This window comes from Alligator sinensis, unplaced genomic scaffold, assembly GCF_000455745.1.
Source record: "Alligator sinensis unplaced genomic scaffold, ASM45574v1 scaffold771_1, whole genome shotgun sequence".
NCBI lineage: Eukaryota > Metazoa > Chordata > Crocodylia > Alligatoridae > Alligator > Alligator sinensis.
Genome location: NW_005842911.1, coordinates 239,813 through 263,382, shown reverse-complemented (window position 1 = coordinate 263,382; position 23,570 = coordinate 239,813). Strand labels below are relative to the sequence as shown.

General features: G+C 52.7%; 2 protein-coding genes across 2 annotated transcripts in view; one reads left to right on the top strand and one right to left on the bottom strand.

Annotated features, from left to right (window-relative positions):
* Nucleotides 1–526: 526 nt before the first annotated feature.
* Nucleotides 527–3,201, top strand: S100A11 (S100 calcium binding protein A11). The gene is made up of 3 exons (XM_006036078.3): nt 527–681; nt 2,321–2,479; nt 2,871–3,201. Exons 1-3 carry the CDS (start codon nt 679–681, stop codon nt 3,069–3,071), a joined length of 363 nt encoding a protein of 120 aa, XP_006036140.1. The 5' UTR covers nt 527–678; the 3' UTR covers nt 3,072–3,201.
* A 652-nt stretch (nt 3,202–3,853) lies between these two features.
* The window catches only part of COPA (coatomer protein complex subunit alpha), a 24,156-nt gene continuing 4,439 nt past the window's right edge, over nt 3,854–23,570 (bottom strand). The window contains exons 6-32 of the mRNA XM_014525915.2: nt 20,145–20,254; nt 19,314–19,413; nt 18,732–18,867; nt 18,497–18,579; nt 17,739–17,889; nt 17,562–17,628; nt 16,963–17,038; nt 14,560–14,642; nt 13,312–13,451; nt 12,788–12,873; nt 12,006–12,144; nt 11,679–11,841; nt 11,422–11,568; nt 10,617–10,806; nt 10,389–10,484; nt 8,556–8,644; nt 8,224–8,347; nt 7,878–7,967; nt 7,689–7,798; nt 7,184–7,261; nt 6,931–6,999; nt 6,318–6,454; nt 5,940–6,126; nt 5,726–5,836; nt 5,175–5,336; nt 4,669–4,863; nt 3,854–4,542 (exon numbers count right to left, since the gene is read on the bottom strand). Coding sequence (XP_014381401.1) covers nt 4,483–4,542; nt 4,669–4,863; nt 5,175–5,336; nt 5,726–5,836; nt 5,940–6,126; nt 6,318–6,454; nt 6,931–6,999; nt 7,184–7,261; nt 7,689–7,798; nt 7,878–7,967; nt 8,224–8,347; nt 8,556–8,644; nt 10,389–10,484; nt 10,617–10,806; nt 11,422–11,568; nt 11,679–11,841; nt 12,006–12,144; nt 12,788–12,873; nt 13,312–13,451; nt 14,560–14,642; nt 16,963–17,038; nt 17,562–17,628; nt 17,739–17,889; nt 18,497–18,579; nt 18,732–18,867; nt 19,314–19,413; nt 20,145–20,254 — 3,179 coding nt within the window. The 3' untranslated portion in view covers nt 3,854–4,482. The remainder of the gene's footprint in view (nt 4,543–4,668; nt 4,864–5,174; nt 5,337–5,725; nt 5,837–5,939; nt 6,127–6,317; nt 6,455–6,930; nt 7,000–7,183; nt 7,262–7,688; nt 7,799–7,877; nt 7,968–8,223; nt 8,348–8,555; nt 8,645–10,388; nt 10,485–10,616; nt 10,807–11,421; nt 11,569–11,678; nt 11,842–12,005; nt 12,145–12,787; nt 12,874–13,311; nt 13,452–14,559; nt 14,643–16,962; nt 17,039–17,561; nt 17,629–17,738; nt 17,890–18,496; nt 18,580–18,731; nt 18,868–19,313; nt 19,414–20,144; nt 20,255–23,570) is intronic.

The following is a 23,570-nucleotide window of genomic DNA, read 5'->3' as shown; positions in this document are numbered from 1 at the left end:
GTGTGTGTGTGTGTGTGTACACAGTACACGACATTTCTTCCACAGGCACTGGGAGGTGCATGTGTGCATGTACACATATCCATGTGATACAGAAAAAGGAGTGACAACTGCCTCACCTTCATTAGAAACAGCCACTCATCTGCAGGTCATGCACCCTATGCAGCCCATGTCCTTTCATGAACACAGCCAAGGCCTGGGCTCCCAGAGCTGAACACCGGCCTCTAGCCCCGTTGCTGCTGCCCTGCAGGTCTTAGCCCCCTCTGCCTAGAATATAACCGGGGATGGCTACAGGGCATTATTATGTACAAATGGGGAAACTGAGGCACAAAGCAGGCCACCTGTGGGGAGAGAGGTGGGGGAGGCAATGACAGAGGAAGGAAAATGCACAAGAAAGAAAGGAAAAAAAGAAGAAAACTAGGGAGGAAGAAGAGAAGCAAAAAAAAGAGAGGCGGGAACAGTGAGAGAAAGCGGCCAAACCCCCCGCACGGCGCATTCCTGGGCTCTGAGATCGGCTTCGCAGGAAAGCAAGTTCAGATCTGAGTAAGCAGCAATTGCACAACCAGACGCGAGGGGTCTGTGAGAGCAGAGCAGCTGCCAGGGCGGTGGCTAGGCGAGGCTCTGCCCTCCGAGTAGATCTGTTCCCTAGCACTTGCCGTGCGCCGTTCCCCAGCTGCAGACATGGTGAGTTTGGGGCTTTGCCCCGAGGAGAGGGCAGGGGAGCAGGCAGGGGGCAGCTGTGCATGGAGGGGGGGAAAAGTCTTGCAGAGCTGGAGCTCCCCGCTCAGCAGTGGCCCTCACAGCCTGGGGAAAGGTGCCAGGACTGGGTGGACTGGCAGCAAAGGGTGGCACAGGGCACGTGGGGGCTTTGCAAGCTCCCTGCCCCTTGGTGTCTCCCCCTTCTCCCGTCCCATCCGCGCCCCCCAGTTCCAGCCGTGCCCATCCAGGCCTCCCAACCCTGACCCTCCGTTTCTGCACCTCGTCTCCTCCGTGCCGTGCCATGCCCTGCTACATGCATGCCCTGGTAGCTGCAATGTGCCCATTACCAGGGCAGCCAGGCTCCTCACTTCTCCCTGCCTGGGGCAGGAAGGGCTGGGTGGGGCGCGCTTCCTGTCTCGCTGGGCCAAAAATGGCAAAATTCATGGTCTGCGGGTTGCGGCAACGGAGCCCACAGGACCGGCGGTCGGGCTGGTTCCTGCCAGTCCCCACGCTCCTTGCACAATTCCCATCTTTCCTGGCCTCAGCCTGGCTTCCTGCCCCTTGTTGCTCGCCCCTTCCCCGCTTGGTCCTGGCTTTACTCCACATCACAAAGTCCCCACGCTCCCGGCCAAGGAGGCCAGAGAGAAGCCGCCTGGTGCTGGGAGACGCCAGCAGCTCAAGCCCAGGCCCCTTCCTCTCCCCATGGAGCAGGGGCAGATAGGGGGAGCCTGATATGGTACTCCCCACCGGGGGCCAACTGGATTCGAGGCCCCTCGAGGCTGCATACCATTCACATGGGGATGGAAGCAGGATTTGGGCACGGCTCTGCCACTCACCTCTGCCCCTGGAGCCCGCCAGGGCCCCACCACCCATCGAGCCCTCCCTTTTCCCACATCCTCATGGGATCCTGCTTCGGTCACATTCTTCCTTCCTGACTCAACACATCACGTGGCAAATGAAAGCGGAAAAAATGCATGTTCCCCCCCATCCCCCATAAGCAGGAGCTGCAGCCAGAAACCACTAGCAGGCAGGGGAGGCAGGGACTGGGCTGCAACTGGAGAGGCCCCGCTGCATCCCACGCGCACCCTGGGGGCACAGCAATTTCCCAAGGTGGCCAACTACGCCCCGTGCAGCACCTAGACAGGGGATCCTCCTGCTCCAGGCCCCAGGGTGCGTGGGAGCCCTTCCAAATCACAGCCGTGATGCCCTTGCCCTGCAGGGGTGATGCTGCAGTGGCTTCTGCCCTAGTAACAGGTCTGAAAGGCAGAAATCTGCTGTGGTGGTTGTGACAACAGTGTCCAAGCAGACAGGACGCGGAAGCCACAGGGTTGCAATAGGAAGGGGAAGGCGTTTCCTCCCTGCAAGCACCGTTATAACCACTGTCCTGAGGCACAAGCAGGTGAAAGAACCCAGGAGTCTGGTCCCCACCTCCTGCTTTAGCCATGAGGGTCGTGCCTCTGCTCTCCAGGGTCTCTCGGTCCCCCCACCCATCAAGCCCCTGGAGCTTGCTCCCCCGCACGGCTGCAGGGTGGAAGGAAGCACATTGTGAAGCCAAGGGTGGGGGCTGCGTGCACGGGGAGCCCCATCTTGCCCCCTACTCACAAGCGCTCCCTTGTACCTGCAGTCGAAGGTCCCGGTTGCACCCACGGAGACGGAGCGCTGCATCGAGTCCCTGCTGGCCGTCTTCCAGCGCTACGCGGGGAGGAGCGACAGAGACGAAACGAAGCTCTCCAAAACGGAGTTCCTGGCCTTCATGAACAGCGAGCTGGCCTCCTTCACCAAGGTGAGTAGGGCCACGCCAGCCTGGCCAGGCCTGGAGCAGGAGGGAAGCATCCCGGTACTGAGTCACCGCAGAGCCGCTGGAGGGGAGGGTGTGGCTGCTTGGGAACCAACAGCCCTTTGGGACTCTGAGGTGCCCTGCACCCAGGAAAGGATCCTGGCTCCTGCTCCCCCAGGACAGCCCATTTGCAGGCCCATTTGCAGGGCAGAGCAGTGGCCTCTGAAGCCCACTGCCACCCAAATCCAGAGCAGACAGTAAGGCAAGAGACATCATGGGCTGGACTTGGCTCCCGTGGGGGCCTGGGGGTCCCAAAGCCCCAGGAGAGGTGCCCAGATGCCCGGGTGATGGGCCCCACCGGGGACCCTAATGATCACCCTCCCCTGCTCCTTCACAGAACCAGAAGGACCCGGCCATCCTGGACCGCATGATGAAGAAGCTGGACTTGAACTGCGATGGGCAGCTGGATTTCCAGGAGTTCCTCAACCTCATTGGAGGCATCGCAGTGGCCTGCCACGATGCCCTGTGTACAGGGGGTCCCGGTGGCCCCAAGGGTCCCAGCTGCCCCAAGGGTCCCAGCGGCCCCAAGAAACTGTGACCCCTTCTCCCGGTGCCCTGCACTCGCCCCACAGCAAACATTCCACAAAGCACCTGAGCGAGACCAAGACAGAGCTGGAAACCCTCCCGACCCCGCGACTTTGTTTTAATAAAGTGATGGGATGAAACTCCCCGGCGGGTGTGCTTCTTTCCCGCACAATGCGTGCAAGGGCACAAGCATGGGCCTGCAGGTCACAAGCCCCAGTCCTCTGCTCTGGACCCACGGGTGAGCTCCTGCCTCTGCAAAGCAGGGGGCTGATGTGAATTTCCCACCCTAGGCAACACGTGAGGAATTAGCAACAGCTCTAGGAAACCAGGGAGGTTATTTTACAGGCTCTATTGAAGCATGAAGGAACTGGGGGGGGGGGGGGGGGGGAGGGGTTGAGAAGCAGGATAGGACCTCCAGGCACTTTTCCCACCCCACCAGTGGTAGAGCTGCTGCCGCAGACACAGAAGGCGAGTGCTGCAGCTAGCGCTGGTGCATGGGGAAGGCTGAAAGGAGCTCTCACCAGACCATTGCTGCTCCCTCCTAATCTCCAAACCCATTCACGGCTGCACAGTGATCACCCAGCCTGCCCCACTAAACAGGCTGGCAGGTTTCACCCTGCCAAGCCCAGACTCTCTGGAGCAAAACTTGGTGCTCTGCGGTGCTGCTGGTCCCTTCAACGCCCCCACGAGTCACTTCAGGGTGAAAATGCACTTCAGTTCTACACTCAACAAGTGGAAACACATGCCCCTTTGAGTCTCCACCGGTGCGGCTGAAGGCATGACAGGGGTCTCAGCTAGTTAATTTACTTTATTACAGTGAGGAGGAGACAAGGCTGGGGGAAGCTGGGAAGGACAGAACAGCCGAAGCCCTGGGATTCTGAGCCAATCTTTGCTCCCTTCGCACAACACCCACATGCCCCTTTGATCAGGAATTAAGACATTAGGAGAGCAACCCCTGCTGATGGTCATGAAGTGCCCGGGTCCTCTGCTCAAGGCAGAGAGGGTTCTTGCTGGGCTCGTGAACAGGCTGTACAGAAGCAGCAGCAAGTGGGGCATTGGGATTCCAGCTCCCCAGCTATTTTCATGTGGCACCTCTGTGCATCAGGGTGAGAATAATGCTGCCCAGCCTCTTGTGGCATGTGGCTACAGGGCACTGCAATCTTCTGCTACCTGCAGGCAAACACAGCTGCAGCTGCTCCGGGAGAAAGAACCCCAGGTTAATGGTAGTCACTGTGGGAATGGGGCGAGGAGCATGGTGAGGACGGTCCTCTGTGGGGCAGGGAGAGCGGGCATTACACACAACAGCACATTCACAGTAGAGGCGAGAGCTCCAAGCATGGCAGGAAGGGAGGAGCCAAGGGGGAGGTTTCAGCTCGCACATCCCTCTGATTAAAGGTCCTGTCGAGCCAGCACAGGACAGGGCCTCAGCGGAACTGCAGGGGACTGATGCGCAGCCCGATGACATCTTTGCCGATCTCTGTGACCTGGGGAGCAGAAGGGAGAAGAGGTCAGTGGTCAACAGCAAGGCAACAGGGCTGGCACAGAGGCTGCCGTCAGCGCCTGCTACGGCAGGGTCCATGTGGCTGGCCAGCACAGGCTCCTTTCCTTACCGTGGTGACACGGCAGATCTGGCCCTGGTACTCAGGGTAGTAGCAGGCCCCGCTGAGCGGGCACTTCTCCACGGGCTTGCCACGGTAGATGGGCCGGTAGGAGGCAGCGCAGATGTCGAAGGGGTTGTGCATGTCATAGTTGAGCTGGTAGGTGTCGGTGGGGTTCTTCTCACAGGCAGACAGGATCTTGCGAGTCTAGGAAGGGGGAAATGCCTCAGCCATGAACAGAGGAGCTGCTGCTGACTGTCCATGGCAGGAGCTACCTAGATGGGCTGTTCCACCTGCTTCCCAAGCAGCAGTGTCCTCCCAGGACCCCAGGCAGACACAGGAACATCCCTCCCACTCAGCATGGGTCCTCTGCCGGAGACATACAGCCTCTGCCCCCAAGATGAGGTAAACAGACCAAGCCAGCCTAGAGCTCAGCCTGCACTCATGGGGGGGGGTCCCAGGGTCGCCACTTCTCTGTGATCCACAAACTCCTGCTCAGAACGCAACCACACACGTACCTGCTGGGCCACCTCGGGCTTGGGTCCCAGCTCCAGGAGGCGGCGCGCAAAGGTGGCAGCTGTCTTGAAGTTCTTGAGCTTGAAGAAGAGGTTGAGAGCAGTGCGGAGCACCAGGATCATGTGTACAGGCTGCAGGTTGGAGTGGGTGAAGTAGGCGGCGGTCTGTGGGAAGAGAGAAGCCAGCGATCAATCAGAATTACTGCCTGCAGCAAGGGCAGCAGCCCTGCCCAGCTGAGTACAGGCCCTGCCACTGCAGCGGCTGCAGAACAGCCATCTCTGGCTGGCTTGGGGAGAAACCTGCCCATTGGCCTGGTAACAAGATGGCCCAGGTACATGCTGTTATCAGCGTCCCTCAAAAGCAGGCGATCCCCCTCCCAGCCTGGCTTGGGAGACAGCTCGCTGTAAGGGTCTCTTGGAAATCAAGGTAAAGTGACTCACCCAGTCATACGGGGACACTGACCTCAGGGCTCTCAAGTCCCTCTGTCATGGGCCTCACCATCCCACCCCAGCCCAGGAGCCTGCAGCATGTTGAGGGGGAACAGCTTTTATACCTCGCAGATGCGCTTCTGCTGCTCCAAGGTCTCCTTGGGGAGCTTCTTCCTCTCAATCTCCATGGAGAGCCCCACGATGTACTCCCGGCAGATGGCAATCAGCTGCTGGGCCTGTGAGGAGGAGGAGGAGGAGGAACAAAGAGCGAGTCAGGCACCACTCACCCCCTGCCTTTCAAGAGGATGGATGTGGGGGGTGGGCAAAGTGGCACCTCACCTCGGCAATCTCTTGCTTGTTGTCCACCACAAGCAACGGCACGCTCAGCAGGATGGACCGGAACTTCTCCACTGCCTCCTCGAATTTGCCGGAGGTGGTGAGCTGGTAGCAGAGCTGCAGGCGCTGGATCAGGTCATTCAGCTTCAGGCCAACTGCCGGGACTGCGTTCTTCAGGGTAGCTTCCTTCCTGAAGGTGGGAAAGGGAAAAAAGGCTTTGGTCTCACAGGACAGGAAGCCAGATCATGGCAGAAGAGGTTGCCTGGCTGCACCAGGAGAACCAACCAGAAAGGACGTGGTGACCAGCCCTAGGAAGGAGAGGGAAGGGACAGGATGGGATGAGATCCAAAGGAAGAGGGAGGCAGGTACCTCACTACTCACCAGTTGCGATGCGGGTATCCATACATGGAGGGGAGGCAAGGCAGGGCTTGGTAGGTGGTGCGGCCCCGGGCATAAGTCTGCAGGAACAGTTGCTTGTAGGGGCCGAAATTAGTCACTCCCACCTGGTCGTGAAGGAGCTGGAGAAGAAAAGATGCACTTAGCCACAGGGTGAGAGCGGTCCATGCCTGTGCCCCGCCACCAACCGCTCCATCTCAGCCAGGGGACCACAGAGACAGTCTCAACCCACAGGAATCCCCACTTCATACCCAAGATGCTGAGGGAAACAGCTCAGGACATATACTGAACCTGCGGCAGAGACTGGAACACCACCAAGCTTTAGCCACAAGACTTCCTTTCTTTGTAATGGGACTATGAGCTCCCAGTGCAGCAGAGAAGGACCGAGCCCTTCCTCCCTGTTAACACCCCAGCATGGGATGGGACCCCTGACTCCATCCTTCAGTCTCAAGGGACACCAAACTATGGCACAGTCAGTATATCAGGGCCTCAAACACCCTGCATTCACCACACCATCCTCACCCACTGCCCTGCACTGGAAGGGGTCACGAACAGAATGAATATATTGGTGGGGGAGAGGATCCCTGGTGTAACTCACCCTCATGGCCGTCTCAAATGAGCCAGCCAGGACATGATCAACAGGCAGCTGTGAGTTGTTGCACCAGACCTGACGGAAAGCAGAAATGCATGATGGGGGCAGCTCTGGGAGCCACCCCCACCCACACAGCAGGGCTCCAGCCAGCATCCTGACAGAGTTCCCTCACCATGCTCCCAACTGATAATCCAGCATCACACAACAGGGGTGTGCAAGATCATTTCAGAGCAAGACAGAAAAAGGTCTGTCCCAGTACCTGGGCCGGACTGGTGCCCTTGGTGGGTGGCACAAAGAACCCGTCCTCTGCTCCTCCTGCTGGCCCAACAGGGACGTCCTGTGGAATCAAACAGGCATTGATCAGCTCCTGAGTGCTGTGGACACACACAAGCCACACCAGGCAAAGTGCCTCTGCAGCCTTGGAGTCCACCACGCAAGGCCAAAACAGGTGCAGGGCAGACCCTGGTGCAAGTTCACCCCCAAGTTGCCCGGTCAAAGGGCTCCAGGCCTGATCTCCAGAATCACTTTTAAGCAGGAGGAGGGAGGATCAGCCTCCACAGTCAATCAGATGTGGGACCCTGTCAATACATCCATTGGGAGACCGGATGGGGAACAGAAGTGGAAATGAGTGAAGAACTGGACTGGCTTGTCTCACAATCCAACAGCCACCAGAGCCCAGTGACCCTTCCTTCCTTCCTAGGGATCACTGCAACTGAGCCACGAGCTGCTGCCCAAAACCAGTGCCTGACCTCACAGCCCCATACCAATTCGGGGGGAAGGTCCAAATCCTCTTCAACTTCCCATCCACCTCCTTCCTCCTGCCCTTTCCCGACGGCTTCATCTCCAAAGCCATCCGCAGCATCCACAAAGCCATCTGCAGGACAGAACAGAACCGCAGTCAGCGCCTGCTTGCTGGAGGCTCCCACACTCCCGCTGTGCCCAGGCAGACTCACCTTCATCCAGCTGCAGCTCGGCATCCTCCCCCCAGCCCTCCGTGCCAACTGTGTCAATGTCGATATCAGCAGCCATTGCACCTCCTTTGCCTAGGAGAAGATGTCCGACAAGGTGTCAGGCAGGCCCCACCACAATCCAGCTCCTGCCACCAAACCAGGCCACAGGAAAGCTCACAGACACCTGGATGGTGGGTGAAGGGTGCCTAAGAGTTTCCCAGGGATGGCTTTAGCAACATCATTAATGGAACCAATGGGAAGGCAGGGGTGTAAGAACAGGACTGCTGCAGCCACCGGAGGGAAATTTAGCTTCATGTTTCCCAGTCTGATTAAAGGAGCTCCCAAGTACCTTTGCTTGCGATTGTTCCTTCAAAGAATCCTTTGGAGACAGTAAGCAGTGGCCAGTTTGTGTCTAGAGGCATGACGGGAGCAGGAGGCTGGAGCAGCTGCGCGTCGGGGTCAATATCTGGGATCTGCTCAGAGAAAGCGAAAGGGAGAGAATCACCTGCAGGCCACAACAGGAAGACCTCTCATTTCAGCCTCAGGGAGAAGGCTGCTACTCCAGGAGAGTGCTGGCTACAGCTGCATCCCCATGAGCATCGAGGCCAGCTACCACTGCCACCCTCTGCCCAAACCAGACAGAGCTGGGAAATGGCAGGAAGTGCCAACCCGTTTACTGACCGTTTCCTTCTCGGGGTCAAACGTCTCCTTCAGGCTCTCAGCTTCCTCGTCCAAGCCATGGGTGGCAGCTGTGAGGTAGGCCAGGGACTCTGCAAAGGCACAGACCACCTATGGCTCTGAGGATTCCCATGCATGAGGATTTCCATGTGTGATACACACACAGTGCCTGGAGTGACTGTGCCAGTGCCTGCCTCTGGTCTCATTGTCACGGTGACATTCAAAGGAGATCAGCAGCCTGCACAGAGGTATTTTACACCCCCCCAGCAGCAATGAAGTTAGGGGCAGGTAGGGTGTGCGCACACATACACAACAGCGGTCTCTAGCAATCAAAGGAGGTCTCAGGACCATTGATTTCGGTTCCCAGCTGTCAGATTCGCTGTGTGACTGTAAACAACTTTCTCGCTGCTCTGTGCCTCAGTTTCCCCAATTTAAAAGTTTGGGATGACAATGCATTTGTGAAGTGCTTTGAGCAACTCAGAGGGCATGGGGAGGGGGATGCAGTAAGGGGCACACCCACTGCCCATACATGACTCTCTTGGCATATCATGCCTAAGTGGTCATCTGTCCCACCTTGCAGGACACGTGGTGTCTTCCTTAGCCATAGCTCTATAGTTTCATAATTTCATAGTAGGTAGGATCACAAGGGACCTAAGCAGATCATCAAGTCCGACCCCCTGCCATGGCAGGAAAGGATGCTGGGGTCACACAACCCTGGCAAGATGTCTTATCTAGCCTCCTTTTGAAGACCCCCAGGGTAGGAGCGAGCACCACTTCCCTTGGAAGTTGGTTCCAGATCCTAGCCGCCCTGACCGTGAAATAGCGCCTCCTGATATCTAGCCTGAATCTACTCAGTCAACTTATGGCTGTTATTCCTTGTTACTCCTGGTAGTGCTCAGGGGAACAGGGACTCTCCCATTGCCTGCTGGTCCCCCTTGGCCAGTTTGTAGACTGCCACCAGGTCCCCTTTCAGCCTTCTCTTGTGGAGGCCGAACAGGTTCAGGTCCCGTAGCCTCCGCTTGTAGGGCCTACCCTGCTGCCCCCTGATCACGCGAGTGGCCCTTCTCTGGACCCTCTCAATGCTGGCCACATCCCTTCTGAAGTGCGGCACCCAGAACTGGACGCAGTACTCCAACTGCGGCCTGACCAGTGTTGCATTGAGGGGGAGGATCACCTCCTTGGACCTGCTCGTGATGCATCTGTGGATCCATGACAAGGTGTGGTTAGCCATACTGACCGCGCCCCCACATTGGCGGCCCATGTTCATTTTGGAATCAATGACACCAAGATCCTTTTCTGCCTCTGTGCTGACTAGAAGGGAGTTCCCCAGCCTGTAGGTCTGCTGCTGGTTCTTCCAGCTGGTACCCTGCACTTGTCAGTATTGAATCCCATCCTGTTCTTCTCCACCCACCCCTGTAACCTGTCTAGATCTAGTTGCAGCCTGTCCCTCTCCTCCAGCGTGCCCACTTCTCCCCACATTTTAGTGTCATCCGTGAATATGAACAAGGTGCTTTTCACCCCCTTGTCTAAGTTGCTGATGAAGATGTTGAACAGTGCAGGCCTGAAGACTGAGCCCTGGGGGACCCCACTGCCCACATCCCTCCAGGTCGAAAAAGACCCATCCACCACCACTCTCTGGGTGCGGCCCTCCAGCCAAATTGCGACCCATCTGACTGTGTAGGCATCGATGCCACAGTCACCTACTTTCTTAATGAGAATGGGGTGAGACAGTGTCGTAGATCCCACGTGGGAAATGGGAGGGACGGATATGGACTGCGGCATCTCTCCAACCCCAGGAAGTGAAGGCTCAAACAAGGCCAGTGCTGCCATACTCACTCTGCCCACAGTTCTTCAGGATCCTCACTCTCTCTGCCACGTCTCCGAGGTACAGGGCATTCTGGTAGTGGCCACTCATGTCCTTACGGATCTCAGCTAGAGCAGGGAACACAGCAGTCACCACCCCCTGAAACTCTCCACCATCCCCAAACTGCTGACCCTGTCCTCCCCCTGGGGCTTGACTCGGTTCTTCCTGTCCCCTATCCGCCCCACTGCCACACAACCCACCAATTTTCATCATCTTCCGGAGCTTCTCCAGGTTGCCTGTGATGAGATAGAGGAAGGAGAGCCGGTCGAAATTTTTGGTGCGCTGGTAGCACATTTCCACGATCTGATGGTTCCCCTGCAGCAAGGCTACCTCGCCCAGCTTCTCCCAGCAGTTCTTGTCATCCAGAGCCTTGGCTGCTTCCAGGGCAATCTGACAAAGCATGGGAGAAATGGAAATGGACATGAGAGCAGAGATGCCAGAGGAACCCAGCAGAGGCATGCAATGGCTGGGTGCCAGCCTGGGGCTGAAAGGAGCAGGTTCGATTCCCCACTTCACAAAACAGGCCCAGTGTGACCCTGAACAAGTCACTCAGCAACCCAGATCCTTCCTTGTAAGGTAGGGAAAAAAACCACTGACAGCCTCATGTCAGGCTTGCAAAGCTAAATACAGTCTGGCAGAGACTTCCAGTGAAAATTTGGAGGGGCACCGGGCTGTGCTCTCCACCATGGGGCCATGTAGTTATTGAACATCCAATAGATTCCTATCTCCTCCTAGTCCCCAGGTGCAGGATCTACGATTCACTGCTCCAAGAACGTCAAATACAGAAGATGGACTGTTGCCCCCTGGGACCTGCATATTAGGGGACTGCCACTCAAGTGTCAATGCAGGGCTCTGGAGACCACACCTGTGTTACAGGGTCTCCACGAGGGAAGCAGAGGTTTTCCCCCAGCCCCAGGACCCATCTCCAAAGGCAGGATTTGAGAGTGAGAGGTGCAGGCAGACACTTCCCTTTTTTCCCCATCCCAGCCCAGGCAGCTGCCTCACCTCAATGTTGCCACACTCCAGGGCCAGGCTGAAGCGGGTCTTTTCATCCTTGACAAAATGCAACGCCACCTCAGGGTAGCCCTTCTTCTGCAGGTAGGCAATGATGGACTGGCCCACCAGCTTGGCATTCCTCACCATGTGCAACACCTAGTGAAAAGGAAGCCAGGCAGAGGGAATGAGAATGCCACAAGGCAAGGACTCACCTATGCTTTCATATCAAGATTGACAGGTGTCAGGCTAGCCCTCCAGACCCTCACCTCATCATACTTCCTGTTGATCAGGGCCAGCTTGAACTTGAACTCAGTGGGGTCAATGGTCAGGACCCTGGGCCGACACTCCCTGTCCAAGCAGTACACGTTGTTTCCCTTCACGCGGGTGACATAGATCGGCAGGTCCAAGGTGCGGATGATTCCATGGTCCCTAAAGCCAGGACAAGATGGACCTGATGAGAGTGCGGGGTATACCCGGAGCTTCCAACGCCAGTTAAAACCACACCCTCCTGGTTTTAATCTGAGTTAAGACCCACATCAGTGCATAAGCCCTGAGCTCCAGAGCTCGGCAGGTGCTCCACAGAGCAGACTCACCCAGTGGTAACAGCGTATTTGATGTGGTTGCTGGTGGTATAGATGAAGACTCCGCTCTCATCCCAGGCACCGCTCTTGACCCGGATATTTTCGTGAATGTTACACAGGGACTCCAGCTTCCTGTTGCAGATCATGATGGCTGGAAGGAGGGGGCAACCCAGATGGAACAGTGAGAGATCCCACATTCCCTGAATTTTTATATTTCTGCTAGAGTTACACCAGCATGGGCTAGCTACAAAGACCCAGGCACCAGTGAGATTGGCACACCTGACACCAATTAATGGTCTCTCCCATTTCACCATGCAAAGCCAAACTTCAGTGCCCTTTCCTTTTCTGGATCAATCTCCTACAAATCCTTTTCCAGAGAACTCAGCCCAAATCCCCTTCAACAGACAAGAGTTCCTTTTCTCCTTCCACATAAGTAGTGTTGCTCCTTCAGCCTCAAGCCAAACCCAGAGAGTCAACCAAGGCTGGGAGCCACAAGTAGGGATGATAGGTCCAGAAACAAAAGCATCATGCACTTAACTTCTCCCTTTCTATTCTGGTCTGCTTTTCTTAGTGCCCATCACTGGATGCCTTACCCAGACAGAGCACTGAGACACTTGAGGGGCCAGCTCTCCAGAGAGAGAACTGAGCAGTGAGGAGGTAGAACTGCCCAGCTGTATCTGGGGAAGCTACCAGCTGGCAGAAGGAAGTGCATCTACTAGTCGACATGGGTGGAGCTGCCCTGAACAGAAGGCTGAGCATCCTGAACAGGTGACCATAGGAAGAAGCTGCCTTACCATGCTTAGCCAGCAGAGCCACATGGGACATGTCAGCTGACCAGATAACATACTTCACCTTGGAGATCTTCACTGAGGCTAAAGTTCTGCAGGGGAGACAGTGATAGCATTAGTCTTCCTATGAAGCCCTTTCACAGGCAGGGTCTATTAACACCCACTGCCAAACACCATGGGATCTAATTTCCAGAACACTAAAACCCTTTTACACTGTTCTGGCTCCACAGAAGTGCATCAGAGTGAGATTAGACTGAATTTACTCTGAAGAGCAGTGCCAAGATGTACACCCCGGGTCCATCCTATCAAGAAAAAGCCTCCCTGTGATCGCTAGCACAATGGCCGAGGTATAAACTGCACCATTACTTTGCTTTTGCTTTGATCCAAACCACAGTGAACTCAGAGTGCAATGTGACACAGCCTGCAGCTGGGGCGACATGGTGAGTGCATTAATGACTGTGGCTTGTCCCCAGAGGATGCACGCCAGCAATATTACCAGATTCTGGCTCTCCCAGTAGAGAGGACCTTACCGCTTCTGCTGCACGTCGAACAGGGTGATGGAGTCAGCATCCCTTAGCAGCAGGTTCCCAGTGCCAGCATAGAAAATCTCGTCGCAGTTTGGCACCTGCACCTTCTTGGTGATCTCGTTCTTCAGGTTCTTGATTAGGATCTGTCATTGGAGAGGGCGGAGAGGGTCAAGAGCACAGAGGTTCTTGGTTAGTTCGGGAAACCCAAAAGTCTTCTTTCCCCAACGAAAAATCAAGTCTCCTCACAGCCCTAAGAGTAGTAAGCATTTGGTCTACCTAGCAGTAAAAGCAGGGATGCGGGAAGGTCTGTGATGGGAACTGGAAAGAGAAACTTTTCCATCCACCTGCTAGTTTATCAGAGTGAAGAGAATCTATTTTTTCCCCTCATATCCTCACTACACCTGTGTATTGTGATTTTGGGTGAAGAAGAGGGGCAGCGAGACACTTCTCATCCTCAAGTAGTAAAACTCAGTCTTGTCGCTATTAGCAAACTGGTAATTTCTCCATGCAGGTTATGTGAGAAGATGGATGGAGAAAGGTGAAAAGGTGTATGGATGGATAAGGGTGGAGAAACAGAGAAGGGCAGGTGGAATAAAAGGAGAGAGAAAATTAAAGGTACTGAAAAAGGACAACACAGAGAAACAAACAGAAGAAGGAAGCCAGGAAAGAAAGAGTAATAGAAGCAAACTTGTGACATTACTAAGCAGTAAGTACATTGATCGTGATATAATTAAATACAACAGGAAACAGAACTTAACAGATTTATTTTATGAGGGTGGTAGAGAGGCTCAAGGGGTTTTTACTCCTTGAGGTCTGGGGAAAATGTCAGTAGCCCCAGATGACCATTTGCTGCACACCCCTTCCTCAGCTATTGAGGACAAGTTTTTAAAAATCAAAACTTGCTTTTTCATCCTTGATGCAACAAAACCAGCCTGGCTGATGTCACTGTCCAACGGTGCTTCCTTTAATCTCCTGCATCACTTCCTCTAGTCTACTGTTTGGGTTTCCAAGGGGGGTGGGAGTTTACACTTGTATAACAAAGAGAGTTGACCAGAAATGGAAATCATGAAAATGTTCCAATATTAGCTTTTTTAACCTTCTTTTTCACCTGACTCAGAGCCCCTTCTCCCTGACTGTGCCCTGCCAAAACCCCAAGACCTCCAACGAACTGGTCAACTTCACTTCCGCCCCTCTCCCAGATATCCAAACAATGCGGAGCGTAGTTAATGATGACCTAAGCGCGCCCCTTACCGAGTGCATGCGATCCAGGACTGCAAAGCGGTTACGAGCTACCCACACAGCTGTCAGCCCGGAGGAGCGCTTCCCTTCAGGGGCTGGGGACAGCAAAATGCAGGCAGTGAATAAAACCTCTGGCAGGTGCCGACAGAGGCACATTAGTCAGTCTTGTTTGATTCCATCTTGGCTCTGTTAGATCAGCTGCTTCCTACTAATTCATGTTTAACCTGAGGCTATTCGCAAGATTCATTTCCTCCCCTAACACCCTTTCAGAGCTCTCCGTGGCCAGTGCCAGCCCCTCTCTCTAGCCAAGGCACAAGACGAGTGGTTGCCTGTACAGCCAACGCCACCACTTGGCACAGAAGCAGGCCATCCTGAGTGACAGCACAGTCTGTCAAGCTAACGAGCAGAGCTTTGCTGGCCAAACACACTGAGCAGCAAGGGTCCCGGCTTCAATGTAAGCCTCCTCCCCCGTCCCTGCGGCTGCTACCCAGCATAACGAGCTGGAGGAGAAAGGATGCACTTCCCCCGGTGCGCAGCTGTTCCCTCCGCTTTAAATGCTAATATAAAGACAGGGCTGCATGTGTCAGAGGCACAGAGCAAACTGTACCACAGGACATGGGTCAGATGAACCCACAACAGGCATCCTCCATACTAAAGGATGGGGAAGCAGGCCTGGAGGGGACAAAGTAATGCATGTATGGTAAAACAAAACGGTTTCCATCTTGAGACACGTGCGTCTTGTGGGAATGCACTGAAGACGCCTGGGTCCAAACCAATCCCAGCATTAGTGTGACCCCATCACTCATCAGCAGGCCAACACCAGAAGGGGCATCAAGTCACAGGTATACACCCCCTAGAAAGGAAGAGGGCTGCATGGTTAGAAGCAAGGCTGGAGACCTGGGATTTCTTCCCAGCTCAGCTCAGCGGTTTCCCTGGGGACAGAGAGCCATCACGTTTATCCCCATTTTTATGGTGTGTTAGCTCAGGTTATTACTGGCTTCTCTCAGTCACAAGTGAGGAGCTTCATTAAGGAATGGAGATCCTCAGCCTCCTGAAACGTGGGTATCACTAAATCATTTTCTTTACAGCAAAAGAAATGACTTCCTCCAAGGCTGCTAATACCCTTCTCTAGCTCAAAGGCCTGCACTTACGGGAGACTTAACAGAAGAGCTCAACCTCACACAGCATATTTTCTGCTGGGCAGTGCATGGTGGGGAGTAGAAGCAGTTTGCTATGGAGAACTACTCTGGGTGGAAGTTTTGGTTAGATATTAGGGAAAAAAATTTCACTAGGAGGTAGTAAAAGTCTGGAATGGGTTACTCAGAGAGGCTGCGGACTCTCTATCCTTGGGAGTTTTTAAGACCTGACTAGACAAAGCCCTGGCTCTGATGATCTAGTTGGGGCTGGTCCTTCTTTGAGCAGGGGGTTGGACTAGATGTGACCTCCTGAGGTCCCTCCAACCTTCATTTTCTATGATTCTATGAATTATCCTAGGTGCATGTATCCGTTGAGTTTAGATAACTGCTTTGTGAGCACCAAAGTCAGAGGTTCAGTCTCCCAAAGAGGACTTTGGTATCAAGATTACTCTGAGCATTTGCCCTGTGGATCCCGCAAGCCACTTGTCACTTCAACACCTCTTGACCAAAATGAACACAAACTTGAATTATGTTCTGTATTACTCAACCGACTTCTAATACCACTAGGGGACTAAAAACAGCCCCCTTTTGATTCCCATCTCTGCTACCCGCCAGCTGACTTCATTGACAATGCTCTTCTCCCCATTAGACCCGCAGAAACCAGTAAAGCAGCTAATGAGCAAGTTGAATTCTAGTCTGCCTCATGCATCATGCCCCGACACTGCCAGCAAAACACTCATCGTAGAATCTTTACGGCTGTGATGACAAAGGCAGGCAGAACCCAGCTGGAGTCTCAGATCCCAAATGGAACTTGTATTTAGGAGGGAGAAAAAAAAATCATGTTTTGACTTGTAAATTGAGTGAAGCCGATCTGAAATTGGACTGAGAGAATGAACATTGGACCCTGGCAGTGTCACTTTTACAGCCACTTCTCAGAGTATAAAGCCTCTTTGAATAGAACATATCTGCTCAAAATCCATCTACACTGACAAGCCAGGGAGGCTGCCTGCTGTGTCAAAAGGGAAAAAGGAAAGTTCCTAATAACTAAATTATAAAATATATATTTGCAGCAGTAAAGTTTGGGATGAACATGAATTTTTCAAGTCAATGTGGCCTGTGATATAGTAAGCCCAGTGCCTGCCAAATGGTGTGCACTGTACAGGCTATGGGAAATGTGGAGAAAGAGTCCAACATGCAGGCTTGGAAGAACAATGTTCTTCGCAGTGGGAGAGTGGATATGGAGACTGATCAGGAACAAAGCAAATCAGCCCAGGCCTACCGTCAGGGTTCTGCGAGTCTGCATCCTTGGGGATGGTGTAGAGGTCATAGGTGCTGTTCTCCAGGTTGCTGGCTCTCTAAGGGAAGAGAAACATGGGTATGGACTTCCCTGTTGCCCACTCATCCACAACAACATTCTTGCACTAGCATTTCAGCGTTAACCTCCTTAACACTTTGAGAAAGGAAACCAATGAACCAGCGTGACAGCAGCCAACAGTAAAGCACTGCTAAAAGGGCAACTCATGCCTACAAACACCTGGTGAACGAGATGGTTTTATGGCTATGCAGAGATGACCATCAAAACTGGGAAAGAGAAACCACTGTAAAGAATAACATGACAGCTTGAAAGGGTACAGAGGAGGCTGAACATCCCTTTAGCTCAGTGCAGCAAGAAAAGGGCAGTGACATCAAGCACAGAGTTAAAAAGCAGCTTTAAGCAAATGCCCACGTTGATGGCTGACACCACTCTGCTGAGGAAGGACATTTCTGATGCCAGCGGGACAGGGCTTAACACTGAGATCAAGTTAGTTTCTCCACTCACTAATACAGGGGCTCTCCATCACCAGCACTGGAGTACTAAGCACTTCCAGGCTGCCTTACCGTGCAGAGCAGGACAGCATTCTCCGCTGGGTTGTATGACATGTTGAACACCGGGAACTTGGAACCGCTAAAGAAGAGACACCACGAAGAGGGAAAGTTCAGCAACAGATATCGTTGGGTGCTTTCTACCCAAGTCTTTGCCACGAAGTACCCATTTGTCCCAAGAGACTGACTCACCTTCGCAGCTGCATGACAGCAACATCCTTGGAGCTGTTGAAGTCGAGCTGACGGAGGAACCGGTCCTTCACATAATACAGCACGTTCCCATGCACAGCATAGGCAGGCCGCTCACGCTCCAGTTTGAACACAATCATGCCACCATCATGGCCTGGAAACAAAAGACCGGGATCACTACTGGCTGTCAGGATTAAACCTGAGATGGGCACATCTCAGCTGCTTGCAACACCTTTTGGCTGCATCAGCAAAGGGGACCTGATGGAAAAAGTGCAAGGGGATCCCTACAGGCCTCCAGAGACTGGACACAGAGACTGCAGGGATGGCTGACATTCAGCACACAATTATGACCCTGAACCTTAACTGAATTCTGTGTGCTCCTCGTTAGCAGCTGCCCCATCTCCTTCTTGTTACAGTTCCCAGTCAAGTGAGGGTCTTAGCATCTGTGTGGACCCATGTAACAGAAGGTATGCACAGGTTCAGCAGTGTAACCAGCAAAGGGTGGCTTGCAGCCTGTTTGCAATGCAATGGAGTCTGAGCAACTGGAGCCCTTGGGATATTATGGTAAAAAAAAAAAAAAATTAAAAAAAAAGGTTCTCAGCTCCTCCAGTGTTTCTACAGTAAACTGGAACAAGTACCAACAAGCAAAGGCAGCTCTGTCACAAGTGCCCAGCAGAAACCTTTTACCCCCATAGTACAATTACAGGATAGCCACTCCTTCCCACCCCAGCCTCCCATAACCTGTAAGGATTTGTTTTTACCTGCAGCAAAGAGGTTGAGGTTGGGGTGAGCAGCCAAAACCCAGAAGCGATCATGATCTCGGCGGAAGGTCTGGACACCAGTGCTAAATGTGGGAGGGGGAGGACAAGACAAGACACAGAGTGAACCAGAAGCCTAGGAATGAACCCAGTTTGCAAGATGGATACAGAAGATGGTCCATCACTCATTTACACCATAGCCCTTTTCACTTGCTAAAACCAGGGGCAGAGCTCTCACCGCTTCGACATATCCCAGACACGAATGCTCTTATCTTCCGAATTGCTAAGGATCAGTTCCTGCCGCGGGTGAAAGACTGCACATGACACATTGTTGTAATGTCCCCGGCAAGTGTCGACCTCCCAGGCCTTTGATTCTAAGCAAGAACATGAAAAAGTGAGGTAGGAGCATGCTTGAAAGCTCTTGTTCCTGAAGGAAATGAGCACTGTTATCAACTGGACATCCATGCCTGCTAGGCTGCGTGTCCACCTCTGGGAAGAGTGCCTCTGTTGGTCTATTAGAGGCCTGTGTTTGACAAGCCTTGAGCCATGGAGCCAGTCTCGTTGTCACTCAACCATCTGCCTGAGTAAGGACGAGATACAGTGGGAAGCAAGGGAAGGGCTGGCTGAAGAGCTGGGTTTTCCCCTGTTTGCAGATGCCAATGCTGCCTTTTAGACAGGGGACAAAAGAGGTATTCCCCAATGCTTCCCAGTAAACGCCCTTTACAAGAATGTAAGGTTCATCCTCAGGTTCATTCTACGGGTGGGATTAGGAATAGATCAAGTTCCCACCCACTTCCTTCCATTAGGGGCTGCTTCTTACCATTCATCCGCCAGATCTTCACCTGCCGATCGTCAGCCCCAGACACAATGAGAGGCATGGTGGGGTGGAAAGCAGCCCAGTTCACCCCGCGGTCATGTCCCTGAGTGAAGGGGAAAGCAGGAGTCTCTCACACCAGGGCTCTGGCTCCATGGTGCCAATCCACAGAGATGGAGCAGCAGCACAACCCACAGACACCAAGACATGCCATGAGAGGGTACAGGTGCCATGAGCTTCATGGGCCTGCTGTACTGCTTATACCTCGTGCACACAGTTCAAGGCTACACCATGCTACACCAATGGGAATTATATGAGTAATCAGAAGACAAAGAAGAGCCACTCAAGCCAGAGCACTCAACAACTTCCTCACCATTTCCATCAGCTGCGAGTTACAGGCATGTCTGCTATGCCTCACCTGCTGTAGGAACAGCAGACAAATCTCATCACCTCAGCCTCCAGTCAGTCCAAAATTGTTCTTCTTGTTAAAATCCCACGGTGGGCTCACTCCTGCTAATGACACTGCCATTTGTGTTGCGGGAGGCTCTGGTACGCCCGCCTCTGGACGAGGTCAGCATTATACAAGCATGGGACAGGTAACAGTCCCTGTCCCAAAGAGTTCAATGCCTTGCGATTTGCCATCTCCAATCTCTGGCTCTTTGCATAATTATTCTAATCTTATTCTATGAGCTCACATAAATTCAGAGAGCTCATCTCCCTGCTGTTATTACTCAAACCTGTTCAAGGACCATCTGCCTGATGGGGACTGCAGCAAGTAGAATGGAACAAGCCACAAACACACACGCATCTGTACACACACGTGCATGCAGACAGTACCTCAAGAACATGCTTCACAACTGCATCCGTGGTCCCAAACAAATCCACGCCAGTTATTCCCCGGACATCCGACTCCACAGCTCCAGGGGACAGGTTCTTCTTCCTTAGGCCTTCAAGGCGGGGAAGGAGAAAGCAGGGTGGCGGAAGCAAAAATATGGTTACCAAGACACTGATAATAATGCAGGGCCCACAAGGACAATCTGCATGTATCTTAAGGTGGAGATGAGGAGTTTGAAAGGAAAGGAGAGAGTAAGAGAGAGAAATCAAGGACAAGCTCAAACCAGATCCACAGAGAGAAAGATTGCAATAAAGCACACCCACCAGATGAAAGCCTCAGCTCATCGGGATGGATAAGCAGAGACGCTGCACAGAAAGGGATACCATCACTGCAATGTTTAACTCCTGGTCCGAGCTTGGAACTTTTAGGGGGCTTTCACCTGGGCCAGCCTGACAGGAGCTCTTGCTCTCATCCTTTGCTTGTGGACTTGGACCATTTGTGTGGACACCTGCTCTCTTAAGACTATTCCTGAAATGTGGAAATACCTCTTGCGTTGTCTTTAAAACCACTGTGGTGTCTGCAACTTATCCAAGTTACCAGGGGCTGTGGAAAGATGAAGCTCTTCTGGAGGAAGTAAATAAGGAGGGAAGTGCTAAGAACCCACAGTTCTAACAGGCCTTAAATGAGCTCTCCGGGAGTTCAGCCCCTCAGAAGTCAGCCCAGAATTCATAGGCAGCTCCCCCAAATTGGATGTGTTTGTAACACACAAGAAATAGGATATTCTAGTCATTCCACAATCTGATCAGCAGCACTTGGAAAGGACTGCCATCTGGTGGGAGCATGTCTAGAGAGCCTTAAAAGTAATATATCCACCCCACCCCATCCCACCCAAACAAGATGGACAGAACCTTGAACTTGTGAGGTTTATGGAAGGAGGGAAACCTTGCAAATGAGAAACCCATAGCACTGAAATTTGCTTCTTCTGGAGACCAACATAAGAACTGAACTGTTTTGACAAGCCAGTGCTCAAGGACCAAGCAAAAAGCGGAAAGCAGCAGATTCCCACAGCTGGCCTTTGGAGGTAAATATAGATCTTCCTATTTTTTAAAATGAAGTGGTGCCTTTCTATGTACTGCAAAATATCATAGGGATAAGTGCTTTGAAACCACAACCACCTATTTCTTTAAGTCCTATGCTGCTTTGCATTATTCTTTCTAGGACATAGTGACTGTGAAAGGGCAGCAAAACTACCTTCTACCCGAAGTGCCAAAACATGTCTCCATCAGAAGCTGAAAAGGAGAGAGCAGGGAGAAACATTTATCATCAAATGAGAGGCTGGAGACATGTCTGCAAAGAAAGGGGCAACAAGCAAAATTTTCAAACAGGCTTTTAAATCTAAAATAGCTGACAATGAGACCACAGTTCAAGATTCAGGAGGCAAAACTGACCAAGATCAAAGTGAAACCAATTCTGCTTGTGATACTGCCCATGACAAGCCAAGTGGAAAAAGACAGCACAGATGACAATAAGTAAGTTACTTCTTTTTAAATTTCCAACTCTGACCTTCCAGATATTAGTAATCCAGGGAACATTTTAGAGAAGGTTCCAGTCCTGACAAAAGTCCCTTTGACAAAGTTAGTCTAGTTAGATTGGCACACGGATCAGTAAATCAAAACCAAATGGGAGCGTTTCACACACTGAATTGCAGAGGTGCACACAGATGGTCCAGATGAAAATGGAGAGCTTGAATGGTTGAGCAGAAGCTTCTAATGAGCTGACACAGATTGACCCAGAAAGAGAGAAAGGACAATGCACACACACAATCCAGAAGAGGAAACAGAAGACTCGTAGAAGAGGTGATACTTGAGCCTTTGGCAAGCCAACAGAACGGGACTGAAACGACAGATGGAAAATTTCTGGGGCAAGTGCATAAATCCAGAGGGAAGGCAGGACACCTGCAGAATGTACCAGCTTCCCGTGTTGCTCTGGGGAGGGAGGCAGAGAAAGAAGGGCTTGTAGCAGAATAGATATTAGATGTTCTGAACAGAACAGTTAACTAAGAGGTTGAGAAAGGAGCCTGGGCTCAACATGCACAAGAGCATTCAGATAAAAAAGCAGGTGTTAGGAGGGGATGCTGATGACTGAGGAGAGCACTAGGGAAAAAAGGACTAAACACCAGCCATAACTTGATGGATTGGGGGGTGAGAGAGGGAGAGAGAGTTCCTAAGAGGTCAGACGTTCCTACAGTCTCCTTTCCCGGGATGCACTGGCCGGAGCCACAGAGGCACTGCAACAACCTGGCAGCTTAAGCAAAGGATTGTATTAGCTACAAGGGCATTAGGTATCTAACCTGCCCTCTCCTGTCCCTCATCCAAAGCTGCATACCAAAGGGCTGGGGGAGGAGACTGAACAAGGGTGCTTGAGGTTTTCAACTGCTTCCCCTTGGGCTCATATTCCTTCTTCCTGCCTAATCCATCCGCATTCACAACTGTCCAACAGCGTAATTAAGGGGTTGGGTGTTGCAGGGAAGGGTCCATCAGCATCACTACATGCTGACTGGCAAGCTTGCAGCAAGACTGTCTCCCCCAAAGCACCCTCAAGGAAAGGATAGAGCCATCTCTGTGCTGCTCTCTGCCTCAACACCCTGTACTCTGGGTCTTTTCGCTAGAAAGATAGGATTGCAGCTAAGCCCTCAGGCTGATTTCCTTGCTTGGTGATTGATCACCCAGCTCTACTGACCTGGACCCTGACAGACCAGGTTTCCTGCTAAGCAGCAGACGTGAGCTCTTGCCAACTGAGAGAAAGTAAAGAGAAGCCGGTGTGTTTATTTTCCAGTACAAATGAAAGCATTCCTATTTCAGGATAGTGAGAAGAGTGCCTTCCTTCTGGGTTAATGGTTACAGAGAGGCAGACAAGACAGGTTATTTTGTGAACTCTGGGGTTAATGTTAGTGTCACAAGCAAGAGGCTTCACTCTACAGCATAGGTGATCATGTTACAACACAGCTTTTCATGCAATTTAATATGGTAGCTGGAAACCAGCTCCCTCTGGCTATGTTCACACACTCTCTCTCAGGAGATCAGCAGAACAAGGGCCCTTTAATTTTGAACAAGGACCTCATGCTGCAAAAGGATGCTGAGCTGACAACCATGGAGAGAGAAAGCCTCTGTCCACAGAAGAAGCAGAGCACAGGTAAAAACAGGGGAGCTTTCCTCACACTGACTGCTCCAGGTACTGGAGTCTCTGTGGCCCATACATAACTTGGCCTCCTTGCTCAAACTGTCAAAAAGGTAGCAACTCTGGTGTTGGTTCAATCACCGAATTGTCAGGCACCAGAAGAGGAAGTAAGACTCCTCCACCTCATTTCTCCAGGGGCAAGCAACTGATATCTGAGACTCCAAGTGCTGCCAGGAGTTCACAAGTCCTGC

What these genes read in the sequence shown, in the direction of transcription:
- S100A11 (XM_006036078.3), top strand. An exon ending in AGCTGGCCTCCTTCACCAAG is followed by an intron (nt 2,480 to 2,870) that starts GTGAGTAGGGCC and finishes GCTCCTTCACAG; the next exon opens with AACCAGAAGGACCCGGCCAT.